The sequence below is a fragment of the Rhyacophila brunnea genome, unplaced genomic scaffold (genome assembly GCF_057557595.1).
Source record: "Rhyacophila brunnea isolate RB1 unplaced genomic scaffold, BYU_Rbru_1.0 scaffold_14, whole genome shotgun sequence".
NCBI classification, from domain to species: Eukaryota; Metazoa; Arthropoda; class Insecta; order Trichoptera; family Rhyacophilidae; genus Rhyacophila; species Rhyacophila brunnea.
This window is the reverse complement of record NW_028232796.1, coordinates 25,539,598-25,552,569: the sequence shown is the minus strand read 5'-3', so window position 1 is coordinate 25,552,569 and position 12,972 is coordinate 25,539,598. Positions and strand designations below refer to the sequence as shown.

Sequence of the window (12,972 nt, the reverse complement as noted above, 5' to 3'; positions counted from 1 at the left end):
TAAGCACAGAGGCCGTATCTGCATTTTAGGCAAGTGGGAGATCCGAGCTTTCATATTATTTTACTTTTCCTGCTAATACTGGGGAACTTTTTATTTATTTTATTTGCCTATAATAGTTAATTTTGGTTTAAGATTTGTTTACATACCTTGAAAATTTGATTTATGTTATTATTATTATTATTATTATGTATTGATATTAGCCATATATATGTCAGATACGGCTAATATGCCTTAGTAAATGATAGTTACAACCAAATCGCTTAGTATTAATCGAGTTTATTTCTCAAACTCCGTAGATACGGCTATTAAAACCCTTGATTTCTCCGTAACTATAGCAGTTACTTATCTTATACAAAAACTCTGCAGAATCCAAATATCTAAAAACATGAAAATACCTAAATACGTCAGTTACGGCCTCTGTGCTTAGTACGGCAGTATTGTGACAGCTCGTATCAAAATGAAGGATGGCAAGAAAACATCATTAAACAAAAAAATATGAAATGCTATAGAATAATCGCCACGCAGATTATAAAAATAGAAATGGAATACTAGAAACATAAAAAAGCCGATACAAATTCATTATCCATTATTTTTTTAAACTTAACTTTTATCAAATATTTTATGTAGGTAGTGTAATATTATGCTCTCTCCTCTTTTATAAAAGAATACTCCTAAAAGAAACTCCATAAAACATCTTGGTCAAATATCTTTGATAGTCTAATAACGGCCTAAACAATATTAATAATATTGGATTAGTAATCCATAAAAGACTGTTATGTATAAGGAAATCCTTAATGCCAATGTCAATGTATATCACGCCATCGATTTGACAATTATAATTACCAAGTGTTTTCTCCCCCTTCATCACTGAAATAGCTCAATCGTATAGCATACCAAATTGATGACACTCAGTTACAACTTTATATTGTGTATTGTTATAAACTAGTGGATTAGAATATATATTAGGTATTATAAATTGATATTGGTTTTAATATCTGCTAACTCATAAGGAAATATATACCATATCAGGTATCAGGTAAAAATTACTTTTTATTAAAAAGTTTGATTTTAATATTGTGGTAAAAAGATAGTTTAAAAACCACACAGGAAAATAAAAATAGAATTTATGTAAATATCAATTCAAATAAGTACCTAGCTGTCAAAATAATTAACCAAATCTGTAGGCAACCTTTTATCACTGAACCAATTAATTGTGAATGTTAAATATTGATTAAGTATTTAGTCATTTAGTAAAAAAAAGAGAATGGTCGTTGGGTTCATAATTATTCCTCTCTCAACAAAAATGTGTATTTTCCATATCTACACTAAGTAAATACAGTCGAACTTAGCGTATTTTTAAATGAGCGGTCACATAACACAAAAAGTCGAAAATAAAAAATCTGAAAACCATCGTAAAAATCCCAAAAACAAGCATGGCATTCATAAATTACAAAAGAAGTTGTTTATTGTAATGAACGCTCGTAGGTACCTACTGACTTCACAAACCTTGGATTTTTTACTTATTTCAACCATATGCGTGGATGCTTTTTCAATATTGTCGGCCAAAATACCAATTAGGTAGGTACTTAGACACTTAACTACCTAGTGTCATAAACGTAATGCAATCCCAGCGGCATCCTGTCTGGTCAGATTTTATTGCTTAGGGTCGAAATGTTTTTAAACAATTGACACATTAACAGTTTTAAGAAAAATTATGACCATATTTTAGCTTGGTACAGCCGATAAGTAGCTCTTTACAAAAGTGAATAAATATATGGAGAAAATCATCAACTAAAATGTCAAGGAATGTTTCCTTGTTATATCTGAGATCTCGCTATATCCGTGATCGCATTAACCGAGTGCGACAGTATATATATTGTAAGAAAGTATTATGGAGAATAAATAGTATTCCCTATTGATTGATCTTCGTACTTTTTTGATATTTGCCGGAAAAAAAATATGAACTACACCGCGCAGAGCATTTTGACATTTAACAATTTTCACAACCTGTCAAATTGCACCATACAATGACAAAAACGCATCTTGCTTACGCTTGAAGAATAAAATTGGCGAGACAGTTAGCACTTTTGCATGTAAACCGTTATTATAACGATAGTTTAATTTACACATTATCAGTGCTGGTAAATCCATGGACGTGTACAGTCACTATTATGCTATCATGTTGTTAATTATCTTACCTAACATATACCTAATAACATAATAAATTGAGCACATCTGTTAAAATCAAAGATACTTGTTGAATTATAATAGAAAGAGTAATATGAATTAGTTGTATACAAACGTTTGTCAGTGATTCCAACATTTTTATTAAAACTATACTAGCTGAAGTACCCGGCTTCGCAAGAGGTCGCTTCATTGATCGATATACATTTATCTTCCTTAGCAAAACAATAATAATTACATTCCTCAATATTAAAATATCGATAAGCATACATGTCAAAATGAAAATAATTCTGACAGTTAATTCAAATAAAAGAACATCAAATTAAAATCAAATCCAAATTCAAAATTGGAATTGTAAGGAAAGGTAATTTGAACAAACAAACTTTGTATTTTTATAATAATAATAATATCATACATCCGGTGCAATAACGTTATAAGTGCAAAACACACTTTTTTTCAGGAGAAGCATTTAAAGATTGTGAACTTGATAGAGTCACATGGTTTTATGATTTTACATATGAGACCTTTGATGAAAACTATAAGAACTACACTTATGACATTGACGCACCAGGTGCGAGACCTATTTAGGCATCTTTTTCGACATTAATCTATATTTTGATTTTAGCATTTGTGACGTTGTTGCACCGGATGTGCGATTATGTAGATGTCAGTGCGGGGCAAGTAGGAAAACAACTAACACATTTTGACTTTTATATAAAGATTGGTAACTGTATAGAAATATCGGAATATACCAACAATAATATTCGGCGTGTTGGCAGCATTGCATGCATTTTATTGTAAATAAACGGGCTTCTTTCATTATCTCAGTGCAGCCCTAGCAAATGAATCTCAAGTCCCAAAGTGTAAAACAGTTAGTTCAATCACTCGCTTTTTCACCTCAATTTTTTTCAGCATCACTCACATTATCCTTAAAGATAGAACTTGGGCAATATGTATAATTTAAAGCTGGGGTGTAACAGGCATTAGATGCATCTAAATGACAGAATTATCAGACACATGATTCATTACAATTTACTATAAAAGTAACTTTGACGTTGAACATAACTAGAGAAAATAATATACACATTATATTTACTCTTATAGCCATACACGAACGTTGATGTTGTCTATGGAAACTAGTCCTACCAACTGAATGAAGTTACCTGTCATAATTATTCTCTTATGCTGGACCACACAATAACTCAAGTCAGACAAATGTTTGTGGTCACGTGGTGCTCACCATTGTGAAAGGTAACATTCGCATTGGCCAGCAAATGTTTGCCGTCTACCGACACAGTGTCGGTATTTCAACACGCATCAAAGGGCGCCAATATTATGGACGAGGCATTACAGACTGACCATAATAAACAGATTTACTTTTCAAAGAAAAAGTATTTTATAACATTTTTTTGAATTTGAAGGCTTATTTCTAATTATTTTAAGACACATTTTGATTAATTAAAACACTTTAATTGAGTAAATTGTATTTAATTGCATGTCTCGCAATTCTGTTATTAGATGTGTCTAGTACATATTACACTCCCCAAAGGCACATTTTAGAATACAAGAAATTCTCATTTTATTCCTCGGCAATCCTATTTCTGTCAAAAGGTGATGCCGAAGGGATAATTTTGAATGACTTTTAATTCGTCAATAGCGTCTTTGCAAGCCTCACTGCTCACCAAGATTAAGAGACACGTGCACCGCGAAGCCATAATATAAATCTTACGCCTGTCCTCCATGTCCATCTTATCGAAATCATCCTGCTCTATAGCCAACACCACAACCTTAAACTCCAAACCTTTAACACGAAGCATCCACGGAACTAGAAAAATATTCGGTTCGCACTCAGATAAGAACTCTTCAACGTGAGCAATAGCCGACGGCTGATAAGTACCTTTCGCATAATGAGAAGAGATGGCACTGTTTATATTCTCAGGTAAATACATCGTAGTGACAATAAATGGTAACACACACAAGTCGTTCGCCTTGACTCCTTTTGTCGAGATCAAATCAATCACTACTCTAACAGTATAATCGAATGTCGGGCTATATAGTTCGCTCGCAGTTTTCATCTCATCGTCGATTTTATCGGAATTTACCCAGTATATCGGCGGACCTTTTATATTGTGGCCGATATCAATATCGGTCAAATACATGGATGCTAGGTGCGAATATGTCGGAATGGGATTTTTATAAAAATTACTGAATACTTTGTAAATAATTCCCGTGTTTCTCATTACCTTCGATAAAACAATGTGAGGACTTTTAAGGAGTGGAGGAGAGAACTTTGGAAGGAACAGAGCGGCTTGGTTTATATCAACCAAAAACCATAGTTCCCCGAATAGCTTTTCAGTTCTGGCGACAGGTGGATCTTTTCTTACGATTTCATCTTTTTCTATTGTATATGTTGGTGGATTTCCATTAACAACTCTGTTATAGCACGCCAAGTCATAATCTTCATCGGGATCTGTCAATCGGCAGCTCTCGATGTTTTGAAATGTGTTTGTGATGATTTCTTCGCTGAATGCCAGGCAAATCGCTTCGCACTCGTCCATGAATATGTGGCGATACTTTGAAGGAGTCTTCTGCAGGAAATCATTGTGGCTGATGAAAAATCGCACAGTATCAACGTATTTTTCGATTTTTAGTTTCTTCAATTTGTCACAGAAGTCAGCTCTGAAAATGAATAAGTAAAGAAATTGATAACTCTATATTAATTATTACCGATATTGGAGTAATTCTCATAGATTATATTGTAGTATAAGCAATCCACCATTTGGTAAAAATCACATATTAGTATTGTGTTAATGTGCATTTTATTTATAGCCAGAACCTAAAAGGTTGAGCAACTCTCTTGGTATAATTATAACATTCTATAATATCCACTATGTCGAAGGAAATAGACTTCGCTTATGTGCGAAATTGGAAAATAATCTGCAACCTACTTATAACCAAGTGAATGTAACCAATGAATCTATAAAAATAAATACCATGTTTGTATGTAATTTGTATTAATATTATTGTTTTCTTTATAAAAACCAAAGAGGGAGACTTATTCCATCTTATTCCATTCCGTATTAGGAATTTTGGAGTAAGTTCGAATCATACTTTTATAATATGTGTGGTTGTATTGGTAACAAGTTCATTATTATTTCTTCTTCTATTGGCAGCTCCAAAAACAAAATGGTGGCTCACATTCTGGTTTTGAAATATGTTGTTTTGTTTACATAACCTACGTGCACATCTTTAATAATAGTAAATGTATTGCTTTTGACTGTCTACATAAAATTGACAAGCGAGTCTTTCCATAGATATTAATAGCTGAATTTTATATTCAATTGTCCTCATTGATGAAATGAGATACATGGAATGTCAAATTGGTGTTGAATTTTTTATGAAATTAAGTATTCAAGGATTATTTTTACCATATCTCGCACATCAGTCGCGAAGAGTGGGGTATGCTGTTAAGATCCGCCATAAATAGTGCACATTAAACTTTGTCAATCATATCTTATTGTTTTCATTGAAATAAGACTAAAATTTACAAATGGTGTTGATTAGTTTTTAAATTTCAATTAAACCCTGCGAAAACGAAGCCATCATATATAAGAGTCAAAAAATACTCATTTATATATAAAATATCTAAAATTATGCAATTAAATCATATATAACTTTGGATATTTTATACATAGAATAATATATTTTAATTTATTATAGTTTGGTTAGGCAGGGCTTAATGAATTTTAAAAAAATTACCAACAATATGTGTAAGATGTATTCTTAATCCAACGAAAACAAATAAGTATGAATAAAAAAGTGTGCACAATGTTGTCGTATCGCCCTAAATATACCAAAACTATTATGGTTTGGTTCAGGCACAGTTTAATTAATTTTAAAAACTAACCAACACCATCTTTAAATTGTAGTCTTAGCTCAATAAAAACAAATACATAAGACTAACAAAGTTTAATGTGCACTATTTATGGTGGATCTTATCAGCCTACCTCCGCGCTTCGCTACTACCACACATAGAATCATGTATGTAATTAACTAATTGGGTGAATCAGAAAGTATAGTGGAATGTGCCTGAACCTGCAATGTCACACTTGTAGCCAAAGTAATTAGTAGACTAGATGTCTTTTTTTTGTTCAATTTTATACTTTTAAATCGATCTCTATGAAAGGTTTGTTTCAATATATTTAATAAAAACCTTCTCTAGTATTTATTCGTCTTTAATTGTTTTTTTTTACCAAGTTCGATCCTAAGAAAATCATATGGACCTCCACAAATGGAGGTTGTATATAAGTATAGATTTTTGTTCTTACGAGAAATGGATATTAGCAACTTGCTCAACATATTAGGTATATACTCTGGGTCCAACACACACATTGAAAACCAACATATGAATTTTCTACATACGAGATTTAAAACCAGGACCTGGGATCCACGAAATTATAAGTATGACAAATAACAGCTCAGCCATTGTGGGCATAAGAAGGGTATACTATCTTATTACCAGGTTTGACATAAGTAACAATGGTACACCAATCCTTCAAGACACTACCAGGTGCATCTATTTACCATATTATGTTTTTAACTAAATTTGCATAGGTTTGAATGTTACACAATTTCTGACAGTGTATAAGGCAATCGTGGTCATTCATTGGTCGATCTATTGGTACTAGGCAATATGCAGCCAATGACGTGTTGGCTTATTTGTATGGAGCGGTTTTCAGCCAATGAGATTTTATATCGTTATGATGCAGGTGAGCTCAAACTGATTTGCATTTATAATGGCATCTCCATAGTAACAAAGTAAAACCTTTTTTGTAGATTTGTTGTATTAATGCATATCCATTAAAATATTATCAAGAAAATCCAGGCTCAGGTTATGTCCTGCTGGTACACGGTTAAAGGCCAAGGAGGTGTGTGAAGATCAAAAATGAAGAATTTTGACAAGATACCTTGTCTTTTCTCATCTTTGAAATTATTATTATATGACCACATAAAATATATTAATACAATAAAATACTATTATTGTAAATGCCATTGTGTTAAAATTGACAATAAAAATCAAATACAGCATCAAACATCCGTGGTTATAACACTTTTCATGTTATTATGTCGTCAACACATGCACTATAATATCTTCAATTTTCATCAAGTTTAATATTATACACTAAAACAGCATAACGATTGTCGTCCAGAATGCCTTCATGAACTAACAATACTAAAGAGACATCGGGCGGTAACAAATCTGCCCCTGTATCTTAAAACAATGCTAACCAATAAATGGAATTTCCTTTCTTGTGGCAGAATCGAAAGCAAAATAATGTCATTACACTGGCGGAGAACAAAATTAAGGCAATTAAAATGGCCACTGGTTTTCTAAATATCAAAATGCAAAGCATGGCAATATGCAACACACATTATACCCAAGCTCAGGTACAGAAGAGTATTAATATAAAAATAGGTGGCAATTATTAGTTTTTCAACAAACTCCAATAAAAATCATGTATTAAGTCGCGTGTGTTTGCGATAAGTAAAAGGTTTTTAATATGCAGCTGCCTTCAATAATAGAATTTGAGGAAAATATTACAAACTTTGCAAGCGCAATGCTTCTAAATAATTATTATAAGATAAACACTCAATATGCATGAAGGTAGAAATAGAGAGAAGTATGTATCTAAAATATGTGACAACTTACCTGTCACCCATCTTCCCCATGCACACCCCAATTATTATTTTTTAATAATTATTCTTTTCTGTAATTATACATACTTTTGCCCTTATTCTGGATCCCCAAGTCCTTCATTTAAACCATCAACAACCTAAATAGGTTCTGTGGTTTTCGCAGAACTTTGTGTTATGCTACACAAAGTTATTATATATTATAAAGATGTTTTATTAATAGCAGTTTATCAATACAGTCATAGTGGTTATCATCTAAGGATGCATAGAATGTCACAAATCACTATATTTGCATTATATACACTGCTAGTTTGCCTTTTATGGGATGTGATAGCGAGAAATTGTTGGCAAACAATATGTTGCATGTATAGTAAGTACACACACACGTTCTTGCTCGATGGTTTTACGCTGATTCCAATATGTCTCAACGTGTGTACCATCTGGCTCAATGGTTTTTTGTTCGACATCGAACAAATTGCACTATCCGAAAAAGATTGAAGGTCTGTAATTCATGCGCGATGTAATTTGAGTGTGGTAGTGAGGACGCAACGGCAAGGCTAGTGTAGCCTCGCTCTCACTCGTGGTCAAAATCGTGGCGGTGCGACGGTGGCCTCACAGCGTCTTGTGTCGAGTAGCTCGACTGTGTGGTCGCAACGACGAGCATGCTTCCAAGTCAACATGCTCATTCGAGCAAGAACGTGCTTGTGACTAGTGAGGACTCAAAATATCGTCAATGTTAGATAATAATAATTGGTGACTCGCGAGAATCCACGCAAACGACAACCGATAAGCTATGAATACTTTATTTTGAGTATCGATTATATACGCAAATACAAAAAGCTAGCAGTATTAAATACATCAACTAATGTTGACATTTACTATCGTAAACATGAACCATTTTGATAGCATACGAACTTCTGGCCATGGCAATAAAAAAATATACATAAACATTATACTTAATACCTCACTAGGTATACTGTATCCACAAAGTGTCAAGTGATTCAAATAACCACTTATAAAGCAACGATTAAATCCGTGTATGGCGTGAATATATTGATAAGTCTAAAAACATTAATTCTTATGGCAGCTATTTGTATGTTTGCTTTCTGTGGTAAATCAGATTATATTATGTTTTTGAATGATTGATATTAACAATTAATTTATAATTAATCATTTTATATTTGCAGTTTCATTTATTTTACCATTTCAAATTGGAATGCTTACATAATTTTAAACTTTTTTTTGCCTAATATATTCTCAACCTGGCGATTTAATTTGTCTTTAATATTAATTTGAATAAAAATGAATTCTATAAAATATTTTAACATCTATATCAGAATGCGCCCAACAATCTTAGAAAAAATGATGTATACTAAGTCAATTAACCATGGCCCCCACAAGGGGGGGCTGATAGGGTTCTAGCCTAGGGGCCCGGGCTCAGGAGGGGCCCCGCGAGGCGAATCGACCAGATAAGTGAGATAAACACACATTACAAATTTTCTTCAATAAATTAAAGTTATGTGGTTGTATGATATAATTTTTAATTGTATATCTTAACGTCTCCATAATTCGAATGAATGTATTAAAATATACAATAAAACACTAAATATAGAGACTAATTTTACCGCGTACACACTGTCTTTATTCTTAGCGATAGGTAGGGGGGCCTGCCAAAGATCCTAGCCTGGGGGCACGCTTCACAATGTGGGGCCCATGCAATTAACCATCTCTGTTTATTCGAACATAACGTGAAGGAAAACCAACAAAATATGGCTACTCTATAGTGCACCTGTGTATGATGTCTTTGGATTGAAAAATTATATAAACATATTTATATCATACCGTATTCCCGGCCAGTAGCATATATAGAGAGCTCTGTTTCTTTCGTTGAGTAGACCACAGTCATACAACATCCTCAGTTTGTGTAACACAAGTAAGGTCTTTCCAGTCCCAGCCGCACCGTGAACAATTGTAGAGGAACCGTTGAACGATGGTTTTCTGTGCAAGAGGCCGACTTGTTCTTGAGAAAGCAATGCGAGCATTCCAGCGTGGATCTCGTTCACAAATATACCACAGCTCATTACGATGAACCTGAAAACAGAATTATAAACATTGTTAATTTGAAAGTAATAAGATGAAAATTTTAGAACAAATTTCAAATTACGAATTACTAATTTTGAATTACAAAATACTGGAAGCTTACTAAGATTGAAATGACAGGATTAAAATAACATAATAGCGCCTGTACACGTGCATGGAATTACTGTTGGCAATAGTGCTTATATTAAACTATCATGACAATAACTTTTTACACGTAAAAGTGCTGACTGTCTCTCCAATCTCATTCTTCAAGAGTAAGCGAGGCGTGATGTCGTCATTTTATAGTACTATCTGACAGGTCGTATTGAAAATCGGTTAAGCTCAAAAGGAGTGGTTTGTTTTTTTTGGCATGTTAGGCGCGGATAGAAAAAAATCTTACTTGCGTGTTGAATTCGTAACCATCCAAACTTGTTTGATTCATGCACACAAACTTGCCAACTGCAGGATAATACATGTTACCCCACATATGTTCTTACTGTGCGCAGTAAATCTATGCACGTGTGAACGGGGTATTTATAACATTCGGTGACTTGACCAAATATTAAATAAAATTACCAGAATGTATTTTGAGCAAAAAAACAATAAAAATTGACATGGAATAACACATACGAATACGTAATAGCTGACTTTCTCATATTGGTTTCAATTCTAAATGGAAATTCCAAAGGAAAATAAAATTAGTATTATAAGGTTGGTAATTATAATTAATGAGCATTCGAGTACACTATCGAAACAATCAATATGTGATTTGAATTTATATGACAAAGTCAAAATGTGCACATGATTATAATTTTTAACAACACTCTTTTGACATTTTTATGGCAATATAATGATCATACATTTCCATTAAAATGACTATTATTTATAATATAAACAGTTTTTTTCTATTGTCTTGGAGTCACGTTTAGAATCGTTTGGTGAAATCAATTCAAATTAATAATCGTATTCAGATTAGGGGCCGTCCACATAATATGACATCAAACTGTAGGGGAGGGGAGGGTCTGATAAATGTGACGTCACAAAGTAAACAAAAAATATAAAAGTATCTGAAAACACAACATTGGGGACCGGGGATTTAAGGATAAAAAATTTTAACATTTAGTTGGGGGGGTGCCAAAAATGTGACGTAATATAGACATGATTTGAGTTACCCCATCTCTACCCGACATGTATATGCAGCTGCGATTTGTGCACGGCCGCCTTCCATGACACTATAAACGTGTTAGAATAAAAAGATATCTGTGCCACACTTCCTTGTCCTTATACAATGCTGCACGGGACTTATGTAGCGATCATGCACCTTAAAGCTTAAAGAAAGAGTTTTAGAAAAGAATCTTGACTTGCTCTGACATCATTTATGTTTAATTAGGTACATGAAGTGTTCTCTGAGCACGTGTACTGAAACTCTGCCAAAACAGAGGAGTCAAGAGTTTAAAGTGATAAATATAAGGAGGGATCGAAATTATTCCATCTTCCTTGGCTGGCCTTGGTTGATATGAAGTCGCATGGCCAATCGAGTCTGTATGTGGACGGACCATAACAAACAGCTCCGCTCGGTCGGATCCCATCACTGGGCAGTCCCAGTAATATAGACAGCGGGGTAAAAGCTTTTGTGATGAAATGTGACGATGGCGGGGGAGTTAAAAATAGCCAAAATCATGTGACGTCATATTATGTGGACGGCCCCTTATCTGAAGTTATTGGTTTCAAAGTCGGTTACCTGCATTTTTATATTTTTCTTGATTATGGTTCTCAAAACTATGAAATCCAGCTACATCATTTGTTAGTAAAATAGTATTAAATGAGAGGTTGATTGCAAAGTTGGTAGTCAACAGTCGTCATTTTTTTTATAATTCTCGATCAACTTTACTTTTCCCAGCAAAAAGTGACAGCCTTCACCTCTAGAATATTCACTTATTTAAAATAGAATATAAATTTTGAAGTGCTGATAATTGTCAATGCCTTATTAGGAAGGCTTGGTATTTCACACGTCCCAAAGCAAACATAGATACTTCTTTGGCAAAATATTTATTATCTTCACCAATAAACTCAATCTCAAGGTGAAGGCTAATGGAATCCGTATTATTCTCAATTATTTGATAATTTTGTTATGAATTCTTGTGGATTGTAATTGATGACATAAGACATACAGTGCTATAATGGTTTTTATTTGATTTCGTATCAAACTGACGCTTATTGAGATCTATACAACCTTGGTCGATGATGATTTTTTCTATTGAAAATGTAAAACGGAGATTTTTATCCAGAGAACTCAGAAATAATTGTTCTGTGTCGGATAAGAATCCTTTCGATGCGAGCGAATTATTACATAACTTGTTAATTAAATATTAAGTTTACTTAATTTCGGACACGCCTAATTGCCCATCGCAACATAGACTCAATTCGTTTGAGATTCATGATTACTGGGCATGGGTAGGTACCTACCAGTGGCGAAGGGTGGATGTAGGCTGTTAAGATCCGCCATAAATAGTGGTAATGTCACTTTTTCAGTCATACATATTTGTTTTCATTGAAATAAGACTACAATTTATTTACGGATGGTGTTGGTTAGTTTTTAAAATACAATTAAACCCTGCGAAAACCAAGCCATAATAGATAGATCAAAAAATACTCGTCCATCTATAAAACATCTAAAATAATGCAATTAAATCATACATAATTTAAGATATTTAAAGATAGAAGAATATTTTTATCGATTATGGTTTGGTTATGCAGGGCTTAATGAATTTAAAAAATAATGCATCAACAATATATTGTGTTATTCTTAATCCAACGAAAAAAAATAAGTGTGAATGTAAAAGTGTGCACAATTTGGCTTTGTTTGTTTTTTAAAAACTAACCAATACCATCAGTAAATTGTAGTCATATTTCAATAAAAAGAAATACGTATGACTAACAAAATTTAATGTGCACTATTTATGGCGGATATCAACAGCCTACCTCCACCGTTCGCTACTGATCTATTGTACCTAC

General features: G+C 33.2%; 1 protein-coding gene across 1 annotated transcript in view; it reads right to left on the bottom strand.

Moving 5' to 3' along the window:
- Positions 1 to 3,595: 3,595 nt before the first annotated feature.
- The window catches only part of LOC147075801 (uncharacterized), a 51,706-nt gene continuing 42,329 nt past the window's right edge, over positions 3,596 to 12,972 (bottom strand). Inside the window, exons 4-5 of the mRNA XM_085942110.1 lie at positions 9,721 to 9,969; positions 3,596 to 4,863 (exon numbers count right to left, since the gene is read on the bottom strand). Of these exons, the coding sequence (XP_085798236.1) occupies positions 3,789 to 4,863; positions 9,721 to 9,969 (1,324 nt within the window). The 3' untranslated portion in view covers positions 3,596 to 3,788. The remainder of the gene's footprint in view (positions 4,864 to 9,720; positions 9,970 to 12,972) is intronic.